General features: G+C 42.3%; 1 protein-coding gene across 4 annotated transcripts in view; it reads left to right on the forward strand.

Moving 5' to 3' along the window:
• Positions 1 to 226: 226 nt before the first annotated feature.
• OGDH (oxoglutarate dehydrogenase) overlaps positions 227 to 19,212 on the forward strand; it is a 37,430-nt gene continuing 18,444 nt past the window's right edge. The window contains exons 1-6 of one of the 4 annotated variants that reach the window (XM_081171645.1): positions 291 to 377; positions 8,381 to 8,425; positions 12,810 to 12,925; positions 16,175 to 16,329; positions 17,980 to 18,126; positions 18,714 to 18,804. In XM_081171645.1, coding sequence (XP_081027771.1) covers positions 16,175 to 16,329; positions 17,980 to 18,126; positions 18,714 to 18,804 — 393 coding nt within the window. In that variant the 5' untranslated portion in view covers positions 291 to 377; positions 8,381 to 8,425; positions 12,810 to 12,925. Of the gene's footprint in view, positions 378 to 474; positions 608 to 8,380; positions 8,426 to 12,809; positions 12,926 to 16,174; positions 16,330 to 17,979; positions 18,127 to 18,713; positions 18,805 to 19,212 lie in introns of those variants that run through there. The other 3 variants (XM_081171644.1, XM_081171643.1, XM_081171642.1) reach the window with 3 other exon arrangements.

Below are 19,212 nucleotides of genomic sequence, written 5' to 3' on the forward strand. Positions count from 1 at the left end.
AAAAATAAGCAGCATTTTAACAGATGTATTCAGCACTTTCCACATTTCTAAGTGAATATTTATCATGGCTGTCCCTTTGCCCCACTGAGTTTTTGTACTATTAAAGTATTTTTACTCCTTTAGTTTAAGAAAAGTTCGGTTCCAGTCTGACATATGGTGTAAAATGAGATCAGTGTTAAGATTTGCATTGATCTCTGTAAACTTGAAACAATAGCATTACAGAAAATCTGCAGTGTGAAACATGATTGATAACCAGCTTTGTGACTAATTTTGTTGTTGTTTCTAGGTCAGGGGTCACCACATTGCCAAGCTTGATCCTCTCGGCATTAGTTGTGTAAATTTTGATGAATCGGCAGTAACTGATTCTCCAAACGTCGGTGAGAATTACTCTGCAAATTAATTCTAATGTAATTTTAACTTTTATACCCCTTTCCTTTCCATCCCCTTCCTCCCCATCCCTCTTCTGGTATCCACTTTCCTTTTCATTCCTGGCCCATTTCATAGATTCGAGGGCATCATGTAGCACAGCTCGACCCACTGGGCATCTTGGATGCTGATCTGGACTCTTCCGTTCCAGCCGATATTATCACTTCCGCAGATAAACTGGGTGAGGGCTCCGAGAGCAGTTAGTGCCGCATTGCTTGAGCTCCTCCTCTCTCACTTTCACAGCTTCTAGTTAGATTGCTTCACTAAGTCTGAAGGGAAAGGTCTTAAGTTTCCTTTATAATGATCACTTTTTTAAAAATTGAACAGCAGCAAAGTAGTTCTGTCCCTTGTCACTTACCACTGTGGGCACAAGGTGTTACATGTGCAATACAAGCCAGTTTGTTCTCTTCTACTGTTAATTTTGAGTTCAGTAGTTAATGGCTCTGAGTAGGTTAGTAGTGTCTATTATTTGCTTCTGAGGAAATGAGGAATATTTTGGAGTCACGTAAACAGGCCTTCTTCCTTGCCTTTAGCATCCCTTGACCCCCAGTGTTCAGTAGGTCTCTTGCTTGGAACTGCAGTGACTTGATTCAGCAGACTTCAAGAGTTCTGCAGTGATGCTACTGGGGAGGAACGGGATGGGTTTTCAAAAGCCTTCAGGCAAGTCTTGTGGTATTTCCTCACTCAGTTCAGTTGTAATCCTTAGCTATGCAGCTTGCCCTAAAATCCTAAGAGTAGCTGAACCAATGACTTTCAGTGATCATGACGAGGAAGCTTTGGAGTTTATTCCCACATCTAATCAAGAGACTGAAATGGTGAGACCCTTGGTTGCAAGGTGCATGTATGTTGCTCAGATGAGGGTGTGTGTGCTGAGCCATGTTTGAAATTCGGTTTTCCAGTAAAGTCCAACCTGATCTTTTAAGTTTGATCACTAGTATTTTTTCCAAGCATAGCACAGGTTACGGTGGCTGAGCTCTATTTATTGCTGGTGCTTTCTACAGGTTAATCAACCTGGCTCCGCAAGCGCTTTTAAGTAGCATGCTTCTAACTTAGAATAGAACAATAATAATGACCACTAACTCCTTTCAAGACTGACATGTGATTAGAGTATTTGTGCATGTAATGTTTTGAGATGGTCATGATTGATGTGCTCATAGAATGTATATTTGTGAAATGGAAGGTATCCAAAGGAGAAAAAAATGAAAGCAAAACTGTAATGGATGTTGTTCTACTTGAATTCAGTCCACTTGGCTACACTATCATCTTCAACTTACAGTTGGCATTCTGATGTTGTTGCCCCCTTTATGTTAAAGATCCATTACTCATACAAAGAGTGTTGGTCATGAAGTCTAGGGGTTCTTTTCAGGCCTTTGAGGGGGATACCTAATGTGTTCTACAGTACTCCTTTGATATTACACACATTAAATCATCTTCAGCAAGTATGTCAGATACAGGACAGTGGGGTGCAGCACCCCTTTACAATGGAGTGGTGGTGATGAATTCAGATGCAATAGACGTTTTGAGGGGGGAAATCATAAGTGGGCCCCTGCAGCATAGAGAATCTGACTCTATAACCCATTTTACTTATGTCCCTGCTTGATAATGGCTTCATTATTACTCTTGTAGTCTGTCATTAATACTTCACAAGGGTAGAGTTACACCACCACCGGTTTTATACCTGTTAATATATGTGAATCCTATGATTTTAGTAAAGCTGTATGTAACTCTGCTACCTTGCATAGACAGTATGTGTATGAAATTCTTTAGATAATCTTTTTCTGATCAGAGTGTGAAATCAAGGCTGTTTCACATTAAATAAAGTTAACTGGGATATTAAATATTCACTAGCAATGATTTTTTTATCTACTAATATTTAGTATCTTATCCAGTCTTATGGGGCTCTCAGACAGTAGCTAGGTTGTATTCTGAGAAATATGTGCCACCTTACATGCTAAGTTATCTGTGGCAATGGACACTGCAAACTCAGTTTGAGAAGTAAGGTGTAGAGTGGTTCATGTTGCCTTACAACAATGGTAGCCAAAAGTGTATTCACACTGATATAGCAGCATCCGTTTCTGTCCAGTGTGGAATTACCGTAGTTGTGTATACTCTGTACTACAACAAAATGGGCATACTACAAAATGGGCAAATGTGTGCAAGCTCAGGCACTAGTTCTTAAAAGTTACAGCTCATACAACAACCAGATGGGTGGAAGCAGTTCAGGTAGCCTGATGCAATGGGTACTGTTAGGTGAAAACTGAGGAGAGCCAAATATGCCTGGTATCTCAGCAGAGCTGATGGAAGAGCCCTGCTTACCACCTCTCTCCCTCAGGATCCTGAACAAATTCTGGAATACGTAGGAAACTACCTTGTACCAAACCATTTGTCTGCCTAGTCCAGTATTGTCTACTTTGAATGGCTGTATCTCTCCAGGATGTCAGGGCTGAAGCCTTTTCCATCACCTTCTACCTGAGCCTTTTAAATGGATATGCCAGGGATTGAACCCAGGATCTTCTGTGTGCAAAGCATGTATTCTACCACTGAGTCATGTTTACTTTCCACATGTAAGCAGTTGGTTGCTCTATATATAACTGCTTTCTCAAGCATTGTTTTAAGCTCAATAGGCTGGCTTAAAATTGGGTGCTATGTCTTGACAGGATTTTACAGGGTGCTTATTGCAACAGACCTGTAGCTCAGAAAAAGTTTGTTAAAAAGCAGTTTTGTTAACTTCAAGATAATTTGCTCTTGAAATTATTACTGAGTATAGTTCATGACACAGGGGAGCTGCTACCTAGTAAACTTGCAGCAATCTGCTGAGTTATGCACCAGCCACACACCAGCTGGTTTTCCTGGGATGTGCATTGGAACAGCTGGCACACACTGTACCTCAACATAGTTTATTCCTTTTGCAAGCTCTACTTCCTTTTTGGGAAACTGAATTCCTTTTTTGTGCTTCTTTATAAATGTGCTTATAGACATAAAGGCAAGCAGGTCTGCTCTTAAGGACTGCTTGGCAGGCAACTTGAACAGGGTAAGCAAACAAACCATAGCTAAAGGTATATGTCTGATCCGCACATAATGCCATGTCATAGATATAACAGGTCAAGCTTCCAATGACAAGCCATGGCTTCATATCACAGTTTGTTGAAAGTTAACATAGCATAGTTCAGCTGCTAGGCAGCTTGAAGATTATCATACTAAATATTGTTTAATAAGCCATGGCTTAGCTTTGCATGTAAACCTGGCCTGTATCAAGGGCAGGGCAGAACCCTTATAGTAATATCTGTTTGTAAGAAAGGGACTCCTGCAGCCAGATGTTTGTAAGAAAGGGACTCCTGCAGCCAGATGTTTCCTACCAATGCCCCATTCATACTGCAGGCATGGAATGGGGGACTATAAGTAAATACAACTTGTGCCTCTTTGGAGATAAGCCAGCAGCAAAATAAGCTTTCAGAGACATATCTTGCTATTTCCTTTGAAACTAATTAGTGGCTCAATACAGTACACACACATATATATAACTTTGGGGGGGGGGTTATAATCAAGTGGTATATAATTTCCATGAAATAAATAAAAATAGGAGGGGAGGCCAAATTCTTACTGAGAAGTGGTTCCGCCATTACTAGAGCCCTTCTCTGCTGATTAGCAGCACTGAAAGGATGAATTTGTTACCATTGTCCTTTGATAGTGGAAGCGCTGTGCTAATGTGGTTTTTATGCTGAATGCATTATTTGCTGCTGAAAGCTAAGTGATACCCATTTGCAGTTTATCAACTTCTATGGAAGAGGTTTGTATAGGTATTCATCTTGTTATGTTGAACTGCTTGCTGTACATAGGAATAAACTCTGTGATTATTTTTGGTCCCAAATAATCCTAAAGTACAATTTGTAGAGATAAGTACTGGCCTTGTGCTGCTGAGCTTGTGTGCCTGGCTTTTAAACCATGAATTCAAACAAGTACAAAGTCACTATGTTCCTAGATATGAAAATGCCAATTAGGGAGAGTCACGTGGAAGGTGGTTGATAGTAGCCATTGAAGTGTGGCTTACATTTTAGTAGGGGAAAATGTTGACATTTTAAGTCAGGCTTCCTCAAACTTGGCCCTCCAGATGTTTTGAGACTACAATTCCCATCCTCCCTGACCACTGGTCCTGCTAGCTAGGGATCATGGGAGTTGTAGGCCAAAAACATCTGGAGGGCTGAGTTTGAGGACGCCCGTTTTAAGTGATCTAGCAGAATGACTTCAGTTGTTGCTATAATACTGTTCCCCCTTTTTGTACATTTTGACATTTTATTCCTTGAATACAAGTATTTTATAACCAAGACAGGGAGATTCAGAACTACATTTTCTCATTCAAAATATCCCGTTATCTTGTTTTATTCCTTGCTTTGACAGCACTATATTAATTGTTTAATTGATGTCTCACCAATATCCAATGCAAATATTATTATTACAACCATATACCCTTGGAGAACAAGCATTCCTTCTTCCATAAAATGTAAATAGAATTGTTACTTTTTAAATCTTATTCCTCTCCAGTGCTATTCTACAAGATAGGTTATGCTGCATTCAGGCCAGTAAAACACAGACACAGAACCCATCAGAGACTGTAGGCACATCACCTTCCTTTTCTGCAGCCTCCGCTGTATTTTGACTCAGCAGAAAATGTCATGCTAGTTGTTTGTTTTTATTAGCAGGCCTTCAAGGTCCAGCAACAAACCTATGGCTGGAAACAGAATATTCAATCCACATTGTCTCAGGAGTTCTTTGGAAGGGCAGGCTCTCTGCTTCTGTGAGTCAGTCCATTCTTGCCCTTGAGTCAGGGAATGGTGCTATGCAGCTACCTTTTTGCCCACCCACACAAATTTCCTGTTTCTAACTGATTTGCTCCTGGGACCCAATCCCAAAATACTCAGCACAGAACATGAAGTCTCCCAGTCCTTGCATGCTGTGGTTGATTATGTGACATTTGAGTTCAGTGAATGTTTTGAACTCTTGTGGTCTAACATAAGCAGTCCGCCAGTAGGATTTACCATGTGAACTGGAAATACTTTTGTAGAATGGTTAAATTTTCAACTTTACATTCTTTAGAAATTTGTCACTTCCAAAGTTTCCTAGAGAAAGTTATGTAAGACAGCCACTTGGACATCATCTGTTCTAGACTAAATTGATTTGTTCCATTTGTTAGGTCATATTCGATTCATTCCTTTCTCTAATACAGTTTGCACCATGCATAGAGGCAAACTGCTTTGGTATAAACCAAAATCTAGAATAACACCTGGGGCAATGAAACTCATCAACGAATTGTCCTCAGATTTTATCAGGTACCACTCCAACAATGGCAAGGAGCAGGGACAGACTATGGAGCATAGGGGACAGGTTTTGTCTTGTACCTACATCATGAATCATAACATCTTTCACAGCATTGTGCCCCTTGCTCTTCAAAATAGTTGCCTTGTTATATTTTGCTCTGGATCCATCTTTCCAAGGATCCTATGAAGGAACCTGAGTCACTCTACAGTATATGCGATCCTCTCCTTCATTTAATGGCTAATGGTGCTGAGAACTCATTTGGAAAGCTGCAGGACAAGGCATGATGTTCCTTGGGACAGCAACCCATAAATTTCTTTTACCTCCTTCCAAACTAACCTGAGAGGAATATAACCTCCCCTGTGGACTGGTACTTGAGAGAATCTGAGGACAACACGTAGGTGAGTACACTGGCCATTGTCTACACAAATGGCTTTTGGGAAGGAGTAGAGGATGTGCCAGTCTGTAAATGACTGGGTACCTCTGGGGTAGTTTGTCCGCCTTTGGCCCCCACTTGTACTCAGTTCTCATCTGTGGCTCCTGGAAGCTGTCAGCATGTGACAGCATGTGACCTTACGAACAGCTTCAACTGGCCAGCTAAACCGGGTGAGGGTAGACGATGGGTCTTAAACCGTTGGTGAGTTAGGACTTGCCCTGCATGCAAATACAAGATCCAGCGGATTGATCAGATGAGACCAAAAGTGGGTCCAATGCTTAAGAAGGCGGTTTCTGCACATTCTGCAGAGAGAAGTGAGGAGCAGGTGGGGCTCGTCAACCTGGGAAGTTAGCCCACCTAGGAGAAGGAAAACTCTGACCCTAAACCTCTTTTGCCTTGCTAGATATATTCAGAAGAAAAACCTAAGGAGTAAACCGTACACAAATCCAGAGTGGAGTCCCTAAGACTGTTGGGTGGCACCTTGTGGGCTCCTGACAGCAACTCCTGTAGCCAGGCTGGTGCCAGATGTATTGCTTTGCTTTCTTTGGACCACATCAGTGAAGCCAATGGGGCGGGGTCTTGTCACCTGGGCAGCAGTTTGACCTCACCCCCTCGGGCATACTCCATTGTCTCCTGAGACAAACAGATGTCAACAAAGCCTTTGTGCAATTCACTCAGCCTTCTTATGGAACTAAGCACATCATTTGGCATGATCTGCCCTTGATATTCAAAGCTTTCTCAAATATCTCTACCATACCCATGATTCAGGGGCTGAGGCACAACTGAAATACTGTTGCACAAAGGAATCTTGCTATAGCTGCTTACAACTGCATACAGAGAACAAAGTTGTTTATGGTTACATTCCAAGCTAATGATCATCCTGTGGTGGAAGCTCTGAACCTCAAGGGGGTCATATGAACGTGCTTAGGAAGGTGCCTACTCAGCTCCCTGTGATAAAGGGTTTGATGGTTTCCCTCCCAGAAGAAGCTGTGTTCAGGACAAAGAATGCTGTTGGGTGTCCAGGCCATTTGAGAAGGATGAGTCATAGCAGCAGTGACTTGCAATAGTACACAATAAGTTTCTGTTTAGCAAAATCCTGCCAATAAATTACCCTGCCAGTACATTGTTCCTTATTAGGAGGTGCCCTTGAAATCTCTGTCGATAGCCAAGCTAGGTTTAAACTTTAAAGCAAAGCCATTGACAGTTGTTTTGACTTTGACAAACCGAAGAGCAGGTGAGCCAGAGTAGTCAATAGTTAGCTTGTTGAGAAAAAACATAGGATGCACAGTCTCAGCTGTGAATCTCATTAGCCTTTGACATCTTTCAGTCTAATCTATCTCACAGGGTTGTTTGTGTGAACACTTTGTAGAGTGGTGCCCCGCAAGACAAATGCCTCGCAAGACGGAAAACTCGCTAGACGAAAGAGTTTTCCGTTTTGGAGGTGCTTCGCAAAATGAATTTCCTATGGGCTTGCTTCGCAAGACGACAATGTCTTGCGAGTTCCTGCTGGTTTTTCCCCCTCCCCCCTTTTTCTAAGCCGCTAAGCCGCTTATCAGGTGATCTGATCAGCAGATAAGCCGCTATTAGCGCTAATCCGTCAATGGGCTTGCTTCGCAAGACGAAAAAACCGCTAGACGAAGAGAATCACAGAACGGATTCTTTTCGTCTTGCGAGGCACCACTGTACATTGCCTTGAGCTCCACAGAGGTAGATGGGATACGAGAAAGTGCTAAGAAGTTACTTCAACTGGAGCAGATATGGGATTCTGTAAGAAGGCTTTCATTTATTCATTTGTACTTTTTAAACTAGGCTCCTGCTCTAGAGACCACTTGTTCCACGGTTTACTACTTGATGCTCTGAACTTCCCCCCCCCCTTTGCATATTTTACATAAGGAAACAATGAGGAGATCTCAAACCATGTAGCTTAACTGCTGTGTATGGGGTAACTTTCACACCTCTTTTTCTCTGTATGGTTTATATGGCTGGCTCTGAAAGATTCATTCAAGGATTTCCCCCCTGTAGTATTGCAGTCATCCTTCATTCTAACCTCCTTTCCTATGGTGGTGTTGACGGTGTGAGTACTGTTTAAAACGTTGACTTTCTCTGTATATTGCTACTTCCGCGGTTCTTTGGGGTTTTAAAAAACTAACTTTGACTGGGTCTCTCTGTCTTCTCCTTTCTGCATCCCACCTTACCCCCTTCTCCCAGATCTTGCAGTATTCAAGGAGCGGCTGAGAGTGCTAACAGTAGGAGGTATGCAAATAATGAGCGTCTAACCCCTTCTGGAGATTAGGACTCTCTGAATAGTTGACTCTGAGCATGTATAGTTTAGGTAAAGTTGCAGCTTGCCCCCATGTCAAACAGTGTTTGTTTTCTTCTCAGAGTGGTTTGGAATGTATGTGACCAAAGTGCTTCATCATCATCTTCCTCCCAAATTACATACCTCTTTATTTAATTGAGTGGTAGCCATTTTTTCCTACTGTTTTTTTGCCATTGTTTGTTGTGTTGAGTACTGTCTTAATTGTTGTCACATGTTCATTAGAGCACTTACTCAAGTGCCTTTGATACTTAACCTTACTTGTGTGATTTAATATTATTTGGTGCACAAAAGTAAATGTTACATTTAAGTAGGTGCCAGACTTCTGGCAGTGACATTCAGGCATCTAAACAGCCAGGCTTGGTTATTTTTCTATCTTGCTAAGAGATTCCCATCTAATGGTAGTCTTATGCTGTGAGTTGGATACTTCAGTGTCCAATGCTTAATCATAATTTCCAAGTTACTGTTTTTTTATCCAGTTGAACAGAGCAAAATATTTCTAAAGAGAGATTAATCCCACACTATGTGTGGTGCTTTCCGTTTCACAGCTAATCTGGGCTTCTTTCTGGCAGGCTGGTATGTTGCAATGCATATAGGTGACAATTAAGAAGTAAAGCATATTAAGAAAATGCTTCCTTGCTACATGCACAAGAATGAATATTTAGCTTTCCTGTTGTCACATGATACTGTATTCTTCTCCTAAATCAAACCTACTGTTGGCCTTGGTTTGGATTTGTCTCGGTAAAATCTCTGTAGATAAACAAATGGCTATCTCATTTATTGGGATCTAATGTCCCTAAACAGAAGACAACTTTAAAAAGTTATGACTATACCCAACTAAATGGGTGTTTTTTTAAAAACAAAACAAAAGACAAAAACCCTGGTCATACTCCCACAGTCTTTCCAACCATCAGAAATTTATGGAGTTAAATAAAAAAACAAAGGCTGGTTTGCTCCTGCAGCAGCCCTTTTGTGGATAGTATACCCTCGGTCCTTTCTCTCTCTCTCAGCGTTTGTAACTTTAAAATCCCTGCTAATCACATTCTCCCTACTTCAGCATCTCTACTGGGATGGGAGATGCAGTGGTGAGTAACAGAATGACTTGCCTTACCCTAGCCTGATTCTGCATCCAGGGTAGCAAAATGATGTCCTTCGGGCTGAGGGTGTGTTCATGTCATATTTATGCTAATAATAATAAGCATTAAAATTACTTGATAGATGCTTTTTTCTAATGGGTGAATTAGAAAAAAGCATCTATCTCATACCTCTTGATACATAGTATTAACAGGTCTATGCACTGAATTTCCAAACAGATGAGAATTACTTCTAACAAGCAGGACTAACCTCACTCAGATGAATTTAAAGTCACTCTGAGATCTTCCCTTAATTTAAACCTTCACAATTTAAAAAAATGCTTCAGTTTTTACAACAAAGCAAAAGGGAGACCCAGAAAGCAGCTAGCACAATATGTTCTGACACAAGAACAATATTTGGTTTCCCCATGCAATTCCCACCCACCCCTTCTACGAAAGAGCTTATGCTGTGAACCAACAATGTAGATTTTAGAAACTAGCAAGTGCCAGACACAGGAATTAGACTTGGGTAATAAAGTATGACCAAACTGCGGGAGGCAGTGGAAGACAGGAGTGCCTGGTGTGCTCTGGTCCATGGGGTCACGAAGAGTCGGACATGACTAAACAAACAACAACAATAAGGTAGGGGAATTACCCAAATCTTTCTCCTGAGGACAGAACTACACCTGATTCAGGTTGCCATCAATATGAAAGCAAAATTTCAAGTACTCCCTGACCTCTGTATCGTGTTTCAGCTGGAGTTGGGGGGGGGGGCGATCTCTTGACAGTGAACCTAATTAGGCCCACCATGCCTTCCCATTTGGTCCGCCAGGCATAATGAAGATAACAGGCATTCCATTGGCATCATACCTCACATCATAAATGGTGTCTAGTACGGGGCAAGTAAAGCTGGATCAAAAAAAGGGGTGGAGCACCCAGCTGATCAGCACTGGGTGCAGTTATTTGCAAGGCACTTTGAAGCCCTGGCTGTCAGCTGATCACTGGAGCCCTAAAGTACAGTGCAGAACTCCCTTTCCAAGCAACAACAATCAGCTGGTGGTACCTGCACAGCCAAAGTCCCAACAGTTCACTGGGATTGGCCCAGGGAGCTGGAGGAAGTAGCTTGGATTCAAAGCACTTCCTTCACTGCTTTCTCAGAAGAGATGAAAAAATGCTCAATTTAAAAACTTGGTGTGTTTTTTTGTTTTTCTTTTCCCAGGGGAGCAATTTATATTCAAAGCACTGGAGGAAGTGCTTTGAATATAAACAGCTTTCTCTCCAAAGGAGGAAATGTTCCAATTATAGGAGCATTTTGCCCTCTGCAGATACTTCAAAGGGGTTCCCTGTAACCAACAATCAGTCAATTATCTGTTACCGTGACCTTCAGGCTTTGACAAGTGTCCGTCACCTCGTGCCATTATGAAGTCAGGTGGACCACCCACCTGTCCAAGTTTATTTGCAAGAGATGAGGAAGATAAGGAATTGCCAGAAGCAATTCCCGACCCCACCCCTAGTTTAGTCAGACTTGCCCCATTTTGTTTCCTTGCCCCCCTGGTGGGAGAGCAGCATGGGATACAGAGGACTAAACATGGCAGCAAGGAGTGAGAATTTGGCATATCATTTAAAGGTTCAGTAGCAACCCTTTATCAAGCAGCATTGTAGCTCTGCCTGCTTCCAAGTCTATGTAATCTTCTACTGACAGATGAAGCAGAAGTGTCTGGTGGGAATTGATTGCTTTGCAATCGGCCTGATGCAGGAAGAAAAACGATGTAACGTGTACAGTCCTTTCTTTGAGCCCTTTAGGCCAGCTGCAGAAGCCCTTTCTTGTGTCTTGCCGCCGTCTGAAATCTTGCTGGTGGTAGCAGGGAAAGGGCCTTGGTTACGTGGATCTCCCTGCTCCAAGAAAACCATCCATGCCTATTGCCAGTGGCCTTATGCCATCGTCTTGCAGCATTTTAGACAGGACATTAGTCTGTCCTTTGTTTGGCTTTTGTCTCCCCTTGGCTTCATGATGATTTTGCTGGCCTGTGAGCTTCTATTGTCTTAGGTTTAAGATGGTTCCTCTCTTTCAGTTTGTGTTTAACTGTTTTGGGTTAGTTGCATGTAGTGCTTACTTTAAGGTCAAAGGCGGAATAGACATTTCAAAACACATAAAGGGCTGGATTCAGCTAATGAGTCCCATCAGTGGAAGCCCTGTGCTTGCTCTACGGGGCTTTACCCCTGTCCTCCCCTCGTTTCCCCTGGAAAGGGCTGGGGGGGGAGTATTAGGAGAACCCCCTGGAACAGCGTGCCTGGGGAGGAGATGCAGAATTGTTCTGTCTGGCAAGCTGAATTGCTTTCTGTTACAAAACTCCTCCCAGAATAGTTTCTCATAGATACCAAGTAGATACCAAGGAGTTTTTCTTTAATGTTGAAAATGCTTGTCAAGTTGCTGTGCAAAATCTCCACTTGGATTAGTTGGTGTATCTTTTTATAGACAACTTTCTGGCTCTCAGTTGTATGATCTTCAGATGAACACTCCTTAATTATTCCAGCAACTGATGCTGAAGTATTTTAATATTGGTAATAATAAGATACTTCTGGTCTGTGCTCCTGCACAGTAAACGTGAATAGTGGATGCTTAAATGTATTGCTGAGAGAGAATTTTGAGATTTTGTGAAAGCAAAACCTTTGTGAGGCCTGTGAAGAGCATTGTTTGCAGAGTCCAGTTAATTCTCAAATCTTTGTTCCATGGAGTGAGCTATTCAGGAGAGTCCTACACAGAACCCTAAAACTGATACATAATCATGCTGCTTTTCTACTTTTTGGTTCTGGGAGCTGGGCCTTTAACTCTTTTATTTCCTGCTTCATTTTACTTTTAATTTTAAATATGTGGTGAAATGTGGTGACAATGTATTTTTGCAATACTTTTTTTGTCTTTAACATCCAAAAAAATGTGTGAATGTGGGTCTAAAATTCTTATTGATTCCTCCCCTGGATTTAATTACCAATTTTAACGGCAAGTATATTACCTGTGTTTACACCCTCCGTGCCTTTTACGGTAACCTTTTTTGTTCTTGCTTACCTGTTCATCATTTTAATTGCTGCCTTTTTTTTCCTTCATACAAACCTCCTTCATGCTTATTTTGTGCTGCTTTCTTGTCCCTCCTCTCCTTCACCAAAACCTGGTTCCTGTGCTGCGGCTGTCTGCATTGAACGCCTCTTCCCACTCCTTTTTTGCCTTCTCCTACCCATGAAAATTCTGCAGGGTTTTATGGCCTGGACGAATCGGACCTCGACAAGGTTTTTCACTTGCCCACTACCACTTTCATTGGAGGAAAAGAATCTGCTCTCCCTCTTCGGGAAATCATCCGCCGTTTAGAGGTAAGAGACCTGCACAGGGTGCAGGAGCCCTGGAGAGTCAGCACTGTTCAGAAGTTGTCACTTTTCTTCCTTCCCTACCCCAGTGTATACATAACAAGGCAAGGTACAGGCTTTAGAATTGTGCCTTTCCTCTCTTCCTTTCATAAGCTATAAAAACACTGCTCCCCACCAAGCCACGCTGAATTCAGCACACAATCTTCACTCCCTCTTCTACATGCCGAGAGTGGATAAAAAATTAGCCAAAGATCAACTCCCCAACTCACTGTGCATAGCTTTCGCAAGGTGGAGTGATGTCCAAACAGTGCTCTAATCAGAAACAAAGCAATTTATCCCAAATAATTTCCTCTGTAATAGTTACACTTGGTCGGTCTGCTTTTTAACATGGTGCTAACATTGTAGTCCAGAAGCTAATCTTCACACTGGGCAAAAGATTCCTGCGTTACAGGGAGTTGGACTAGATGACTCTCGTGGTCACTTCCAACTCTACAACTCTATGATTCCATGCCAGAAAAGGTATCCCATTACACACTTGTGTGACAAAATAAACGCTGGCACCTTATTTCCCAAGTGACATCACACCTACATTTCCAGTTGGTATTAACTTTGTGTAGGAAAGAGAGCCACTGTGGGGTAATGATTAGATTATTGGACAAGGTCATGGAAGACCAAGGTTCAAATCCCTGCTCAGCCATGAAGCTCACTGAGTGATGTTGGGCCAGTCACAGTCTTGGCCTAAGTGACCTCATATGGTTGCTTTTGAGGTGGGTGGGAATAGAGAGGGGAAGTACCATTATGCCACATTGAACTCCTTGGAAGAGAGGTGAGATATAAATGAAATAATTAAACAAACAAACCTACTGTTTGAATCTTCTGCCTTAACTGATCTGTACTACTCCCTAGTGGCAGCTGGTAAACGTGAGTTCTCAAAGCAATTTTTTTTCCTTTGCAATGTCCAAAAGCAGTACTATTATCATTAGAAGCAATAATAGAATCCTAGAATTGTAGAGTCAGAAGGAACCCAGAGGACCATCTGGTCCAACCCCTTACAAAGCAGAAATGCTACCATTGGCCATTACGAGTGAAGAAGCAAGTGTTTCCATGAAGGATGGCAAGCTGGTCCTGTAAGCAATTTGCGGCAGACCCCTTCATAGGTGGTGAAATAGCTGCCTGTGGTGTTTCCGTTGCCGATGTGCTACTTCAGAAATTGCAAGAGGAGTCTTCAGCGGGAGCTGCCTCTTGTTGGAATATTGTGGAAGCCCATGTTGATACCTTTCTACACTGTAGTCTGAAATGTAAAGTACATTTTTAAAGTCTGTATGAATTCTCCTTAGAGATGTTAGCATTGTGTGTGAGGATTTGGGCAGATAAGACGCTGTGGCAAATAACCTGTCCCCAGAGAAACTATATTAGGGTAATATACAGTGGTGCCCCGCAAGACGAACGCCTCGCAAGACGGAAAACTCGCTAGACGAAAGAGTTTTCCGTTTTGGAGGTGCTTCGCAAAACGAATTTCCTATGGGCTTGCTTCGAAAGACGAAAATGTCTTGCGAGTTCCTGCAGGTTTTTTTTCCTTCCCCCCTTTTTCTGAGCCACTAAGCCGCTTATCAGCTGATCCGATAAGCCGATAAACCGCTAATCCGCTAATCCTTCAAAGGGCTTGCTTCGCAAGATGAAAAAACCGCTAGACGAAGAGAATCACAGAACGGATTCTTTTCGTCCTGCGAGGCACCACTGTACTGCAGAGGGATAAGGTATTTGACCCTGGTGCTCTGGCAGCTTCAAAAAGGCAGTGAAATAGAAGATAAAATGTGGTTATCCAATGGGAAAAATGTGAGAACACCAGTCCTTCTGGATGTTGCAACCACAGAAACTACTGTGCTCTGTAAACTATGAACATATGAAAGCTTAACATTTTAATGGTCATTCTTGATGAAAGAGCATTTCTTACGCCTGTTTTCTGGCAGTCATACAGATTTTTTCCCTTGCCAGTGTGGCTGCCTCTTGCTCAGCACAGCAAACGAACAGCTGCTGCTGACTCTTGAAAGGGGAAGAGATGGGAAGGAGAAGAAAAACCTCAAGGACAGGAGCACTCTTTTCCTGTCTCTGTCTTCTGTAACTGTGTTGTGCAGAATAAAGGCAGCCACTCAGCTTCCTCACCCGCCGTGGCTTCTCTTGTCCATCTTAACTCCTCAAAATGTGTCTCCTTTTATTCTGGGCTTCAGGGTTATCTTTCCACTCAGTAAGCAGGTTATAATTTGCATACTTCATATGGCAACACCACTTCCTAGTGAAGAAAATGCAACCTTGGTGTCCTCTGCCTACATTAGTTCTGTGTCATGACTATGCCTAAAAATAATTTCCAACAAGGCTGTGCAAAGGTCAGTCTTGCCAACACTTGCCAGACATTCCTTTGCTCTTCTGCTTGCATCTCCTGCCAGTTCCCTGCATTGGTATTAAAATTTGAACATAACCGATTCAAAAAGTAGCTAGTGCAGTCACTTAGGTTATGTCTTACCTTTCTGAGTTTCAAACATCTACCTTCAGGGATCATTTTAGCACTTCATCTGTGCATTGCAAAGGATTCTGGGGCACATTTTAAGGTGCATAGGTTACTGGCCAGCCCTCTTTTGTCTTACTGCTGCTGCATGTGAATGTAAACTACATTCCCCTGTAGCTACACATTTCAAAGACAGATTATTAGTGGTAATCAAGCTGTTGTTTTCAAGGAGGTTTGTCTGCCATTATTAATCATCTTATTGAGGAGCCCTTGATAAGTTTCCAAGTTTTGAAAAATGCTAGCTTATTTGAAGACCTTAGATGTTCAACTTCTGTTTTTCCAGTCCCAGATTTGAATGAAACTGCACAGTCTTCATGTGCCTGATTGTGACTGTTTCAGGAAAGTATATCTTATTCAAATTAATGAAACCGGCAAGTTCCAGAGCCGGTGGGGTGCAGTATAAGATTTGGATTGTCAAGACCTCAGCTCAGATCCTAAGTCATCTATGAAGCATCACTGGACAATCTTCTGCCGCTCCCTTGGTGTAGTGTACCTTACTGAATGGTTATGATGGTAAAATGGAATTACCCATTATGCACTGCCCCAAGTTCTTTAGAAGAAAAGAAGGATAAATGAATAAAACATAATTATTTGATGATATATAGTTGTTCAAAAAGTACTTTTAATCTGTGCTGTGAGATGCTCAACTCTTTTGCTTTATTTTGTGTTGAAACTTTTTTTGTGTTTAATAGATGGCCTATTGCCAGCACATTGGTGTAGAATTCATGTTCATTAATGATCTGGAGCAGTGCCAATGGATAAGGCAGAAATTTGAAACTCCTGGTGTCATGCAGTTCACTAACGAGGAGAAGCGCACCCTGCTGGCTAGACTAGTCCGGTCGACCAGGTACTTGCATTTCTTTAACTTCCCTGATTTGTAGGGTTTTGTTTTGGGGTTGTTGTTTAGTGTGTGTGTGTGTGTGTGTGTGTGTGTGTGTGTGTGTGTTTGGGTCGAGTCTCTTAGGTCTCTCAGGGTTCAAGTTTCATGGCAGTGGACAAGCGGCCTACAAGCATAGATTCACAGCCCAGAAGGACCAAATGGTTCAAGAACTGATTGACATTCTCAACAAAAATAGATGCACACATATGGTTCTAACCCAGTGTTTTTCAACCAGTGTGCTGTGGCACCCTGGGGTGCCTTGAATGATGGTCAGGGGTGCCGTGGGTCAACACTGGCCTCTATCCCTCTTTCCTTTCCTACTTCCTCTGATGCCCTCTTGCATCTCTGCCTCCCCAAGGCTTGCACAGCTGTTTGTTGCAGCAGCCCTGGCTACAAGCTCCCCTGGTGAATGGTGCCTCTGGGGCTGGTCAGGGGGCGTGCTGGTTGCCAGGAGCTGAGGCAGCAAGCAAGTGGGTGAGGGAGGCCAGTCTGCCAGCCCTTGCTGTTGAGAATGGACAGACAAGTCCCAGGGCCCTGTGGGGCAGTGTGAGGAGACACCATTCATTGTGGTGGGGGGTAGAGGCTGCCCAGAGGACTCCCAAGGAGAGGAGAGGATTTATCATCTCCTCCAATGCAATTTAAGTGAGGTTTTTGTTTTCTAAGCTAAGCTTTCTCTCTGGCATGTACATGTTCCTTGACTATATTTTTCCAGCTAAAGCTGCAGTCAGGAGTGGTGTTATCCTCTCCATCCTACCGCAGTTATACAGGATGTATTTTTTTGTGCTAACGGCACTGAATGTAGGCCATCATTAGTATGGCATGAAGGGAAAAGTCTGCTCTTCATTTAGGAAAGACCTTGCGTGTTGGCTCTCCTCACTTTTCTCTGCTTACTCACATCTTTGACCTAATTTTACATTGAGAATAACTGTATGTAACCTCAGATCACACATGTTCTGAAACACCCTGAGATCTACAGGTATAGGGCAGTATACAAATTCAGTAAATAATAGTAATGTGTATGTATGTCATAATCTAGTTGCATGGCTTCTTCTGCTATCTCTCTAGAGATGACTTGCAAAACTATTCTCCTGAATCTTTATCATTTCCTCTTCATCTTCCCGTCCCCCCTGCCACCTCCTGTTTCTGAGAGATTTGAGAGATCTGGAAAGATATGACCATGATTTAGCACTGGGTTTTAACTCTTCCCTTTCTTTTGAATAATGCAACTCATTATGTTGCTATTTCCTCTACAGCTCTTGAGCAATGCTTATTATGCCTGTAAGTTTAATGCAATTGAAGTTCTTCAGCCAATAACTACTACCGATGTTCCAACTCCTGTTTGTGTCCACATCCGCAATGCTTTAGATTGAGGAGGAGGAGGGAGTTATAGGAAAGTTCTCCACATGCATCTTTCACCTCTGTTGTCTCTGATGTCCAGCTTGTGAGGGAAAACAGTGGGAAGGGTTAACTGCCAGAACATCCCATGCAGAGCCAGTGGGTCATGGTGCAGAGATAAATTCCTGTCAGAATCACTTCCTTCTTGGAGCTTTTGAGTCATTCTAGTTGGTTGTGTGGCAATTCTTGTCGGACAAATGACGTATATCTTCTGTTTTCCAGATTTGAAGAGTTCCTGCATAGGAAATGGTCATCTGAGAAGCGATTTGGTTTGGAAGGCTGTGAGGTGCTGATCCCCGCCTTAAAGACAATAATTGACAAGTCTAGCCAAAAAGGAGTGGATTATGTCATCATGGGGATGCCTCATAGGTAACTTCATCCTCACAGAAAGCTGATTATCGGAAGAGAGTTCTAAGAGTGCTGAAGATACACTGGCTAGAAAGTTGTACTTTAATTTGAGAGGCCTGAACTGATACCTCATCTCTGCTATGGCCTTATTTAATTTTATTTATATGTTGGGCAAGTCTTTCTTCTCTCAGCTCGGTGTCCCACTTTTAAAATGACTGGTATTTTTATATCTGACAGACATGTTGTGAAGACAGACACAGAAATTGTGAAGTGTAGTGCAGTCCTCAGCCATGAAACTCACTGGGTGGCCTAGGGCTGATCATCACCTCACAGGGTTGTTGTGAAGATGGAACAGGGAGGGATAGAAGCTTGTGTGTCCCTTTGAGGTTCCTGTAGGAAAAGTGAGATATGACTTTCATTCATAATGAATGAATAAAAGTGTCACATGAACTGTAATTAGTAGTGGTAGATGTTTATATAAACAAGAAGTGTTGCAATCTTTTTTTTTTTTTTTACTTTGAGGGAAGGTGTGTCAGAATGAGTCAAATAATCTTGTTTCCAAGACAAGTCTGCACAGTTTTTTGCTAAATGTGGTTTTGGTTTTCCAGAGGGCGTCTGAATGTGCTTGCCAATGTTATCAGGAAGGAGTTGGAGCAGATATTCTGCCAATTTGATTCAAAGCTGGAAGCTGCCGATGAGGTGAGTTACTCCTTAATTTGCGTTTGAATTGTCTCCTCCTACTCCACTCCATGGGGAGATAATGATTAGTTAGCTTTGAAAGCAGAAGCAACAGCACTGTACCCGTTTTCCCCTCCAAACATCCTCTCTTAGGATGGATCTAGACACATAAAAATGTGTTACAGGAAAACGCGTTCTAAATCTCGTAATGGAAAATCACATTGCCGAAGGACCAAACTCTACAGTGCCATCTGGTGTTGCATGTCTATAACACAGTTATAACAATATAATTGCCGGAATGTAGCTGAGTCATGTGGGATTTTAAAAGCTTGCCTTCCAGTATTTTTGTTACTTGTTCAGTGAGGCCAGCTTGGCTACAGCTTTTCTACAGTGTTGAAGTTATATGCAACTTTTTTACACAGCACAGAA

The sequence above is a fragment of the Podarcis bocagei genome (assembly GCF_964188305.1).
Source record: "Podarcis bocagei genome assembly, chromosome: 15".
Lineage (NCBI taxonomy): Eukaryota > Metazoa > Chordata > Lepidosauria > Squamata > Lacertidae > Podarcis > Podarcis bocagei.